Source organism: Ixodes scapularis, unplaced genomic scaffold (assembly GCF_016920785.2).
Source record: "Ixodes scapularis isolate PalLabHiFi unplaced genomic scaffold, ASM1692078v2 PGA_scaffold2__306_contigs__length_199485367, whole genome shotgun sequence".
Lineage (NCBI taxonomy): Eukaryota > Metazoa > Arthropoda > Arachnida > Ixodida > Ixodidae > Ixodes > Ixodes scapularis.
The window spans coordinates 178,300,877-178,303,366 of NW_024609857.1; the positions used below are offsets into that span (position 1 = coordinate 178,300,877).

At 50.3% G+C, this 2,490-nt stretch overlaps 1 protein-coding gene and 1 pseudogene across 1 annotated transcript; both read left to right on the plus strand.

The window, feature by feature from the left end:
- The first annotated feature begins 316 nt into the window (after positions 1 to 316).
- LOC8030648 lies at positions 317 to 1,018 on the plus strand. The gene has a single exon (XM_029987908.2). It carries the CDS (start codon positions 317 to 319, stop codon positions 1,016 to 1,018), a length of 702 nt encoding a protein of 233 aa, XP_029843768.2.
- A 488-nt stretch (positions 1,019 to 1,506) lies between these two features.
- LOC120850244 lies at positions 1,507 to 2,125 on the plus strand (annotated as a pseudogene).
- Positions 2,126 to 2,490: the final 365 nt, after the last annotated feature.

Here is a 2,490-nt window from a genome sequence, read left to right on the forward strand (position 1 = left end):
AGGCTAAACCGAGAGGTGAACGAGCAATATATAATATTTTGTCTAAACAGGTTCGAGACACTTGCACTACTTTATTAGAAGCAGAATATATCGTTTTAAAACCAATTAATAATTTTGATTTAATTTTATTGCGTGGTGGAGGTAAAAAATCTGCTTTTCTTTACAATGTCTATCTGATGTGTGCCCGCCGTGTTATCGAATCGAAATCCAAAAGAGGTACGCGGTCGAGGCAGGTCGAGTGGTCGCAGTGGTCGAGTTGCAGGTGCGAAACGTGGTCCGTGATTGGAAACTCTCTGTGAAACATCGCGCCGTAGTGATGGAAGTGACTGACGGCGACGAGCGTCTTGCGATGGACGACGACGATTGCATGGGCATTTTGTGGTCGCTGCATCTGCGGCGGATCGAATTTAATCAGCTTGGGGAGAGCATCCAAGCCACCGAAGAGGCAGCGGACGAACTCGAGGAGCAGCTTGTGGCAACAAACTTCACTGTCGCCGCTCTTTTGGCTCAACGGTTCACGAGGATCCCTCGCGAGAGGGAAATGTACGTTCGGTCGGGGAGGTGGTTTGAAGAGACGCTGCCTAGGCTGGGCGAACAACACTTTCTTGCCTGCTTTCGTGTGTCCCCAACCACCTTCCTGTACCTCGTGGACGTCTGCCGCTCGTCGATGCAACGGCAAGACACAGCCATCAAAACTGCGATCACAGTGGAAAAGAGAGTAGCCATAAGCCTGTACAGGCTCTGCTCCATGGCAGAGGAACGGACAATCGGCCACCTTTTCGCAGTGGGACAATCGGTGGTAAACGAGAGCTACCGCGAGTTCTGCGACGTTGTGATTGAGGAACTGGAGGCAAGAACGGTTTCGATGATTAGGAACGAGGATCTCGAGCACCACATCCGCGAATTCCAGGCAGTCCTGGGATTCCCCAACGACATCGGTGCTCTTGACGGGTGCCACCTGCCTGTGCCGCCACTGAAAGACTCAGCTGTCGACTACCGCAATTACAAAGGCTGGTGAGCAAACAGTGACACTCGTTTTTCCGGGGTAACTTTGCTAATTTCGTATAAAATTACGGGGTAATGAATGGTTTCGCGCGAGCAATGCTGGGCCGTTCAGTGCAATTTGGTCCTTGGAAAAACTAAGCAATTTAATAATTCGTGCTTCAAACATACGGATAAACCAAAAATATACGCTGATGCAGTCACACCAGGGACCATTCTCGTTCTCTTCAGCATTACAGACGTGATGTCACTACACTCGCGGACAACGTTGTGCGTTGAAACGAAGGGAGGAGGAAAGCATGTGCGAAAGGATGAAGGCGCCCTCTCCTTACAATAGACTTAATAGGCACAGAAAGTTGCCCGTGGGTGTAGGGCACCCACGATGGCTGTGTCAATTTTGCTGCCTGTGCTTGAGAGGCTCTCTTTAACAAAAAGTTGCAATTTCAGGAACACACAATTTAGCTAGATCTGTTGCATGCAGTACTGCTGCTGTTCCTTGCTCACATGTGGTCACTTTGTGTTAGGTACAGCGTCATCCTGTTGGCGTTGGTGGACCACAGGTACCTGTTTCGGTACATCTCGCGTGGGCTCCCCTGGCAAGTGCCACGATGCCAATGTGTATGGGCGATCCCCGTTGGGGCGTCTGCTCGAGGACTACCAGGTGGCTGTGCCAAGAAGTATTGGTGGCACAAAAATACCACCTATCGTCCTGTGCGATCAGGCATTCCCTCTCACTAGGTACCTGATGAAGCCCTTCCCCCATAGTTTCAATCACCCTCAGGACGAAGGCGACTACAACTACGCCCTCTCCAAGGCCAGGCGTATTGTGGAGAACGCGTTTGGGCGTGTGAAAGCTCGATTCAAAATCGTCCTCAAGCGAATGGAGGTTCGCATTGACAATGTCTACGCCGTCGTCCGAGCGTGCTGCATACTGCAGAACGTCTGCGAGACGCTCAACGACAGTGCGGACAAGCAGTGGATCCAGGACGCCCGGAAAGTGGAGGACGACGACAAGCTGGAGCAGCCGAGCCGCAAAACCAAGGCCAAGACGGACAGTGGCACTGCGGTGCGCACTGTACTTGTTGCATATTTTGGTGCTAAACCACCCCCCAAGCGCAACTAAGCCTCAGCAGAGGCACTGTAATTTGTTCAGCGGTGACCTCTCCCTGGCAGGCAAACTGTGCTTGCGTTTAGGATGTTTCACCTAATGCTTATTCGTTGTCTTTTAGAGTGTCCCAGGGAAGCAGTATGGGTCCACTTTTTATTTTGCATTTTTAATTATATTCTCTGTGGTTGAGAACATAAATACAGTGGATTCTTTTTTTGTTTTCCCGTTCGGCTGGTCACTGTATGGTCATCACCTCAGACGGTCTCGTCGTCAAAATGGGAAGGAAAAAGAAGAGCGCTGAAGATTATGCCCATGATTTTGAGGTGTGTTCTGACGGAAGTTGTAGCGAAGACGACACATGTATATCTGTCGTTATTCTT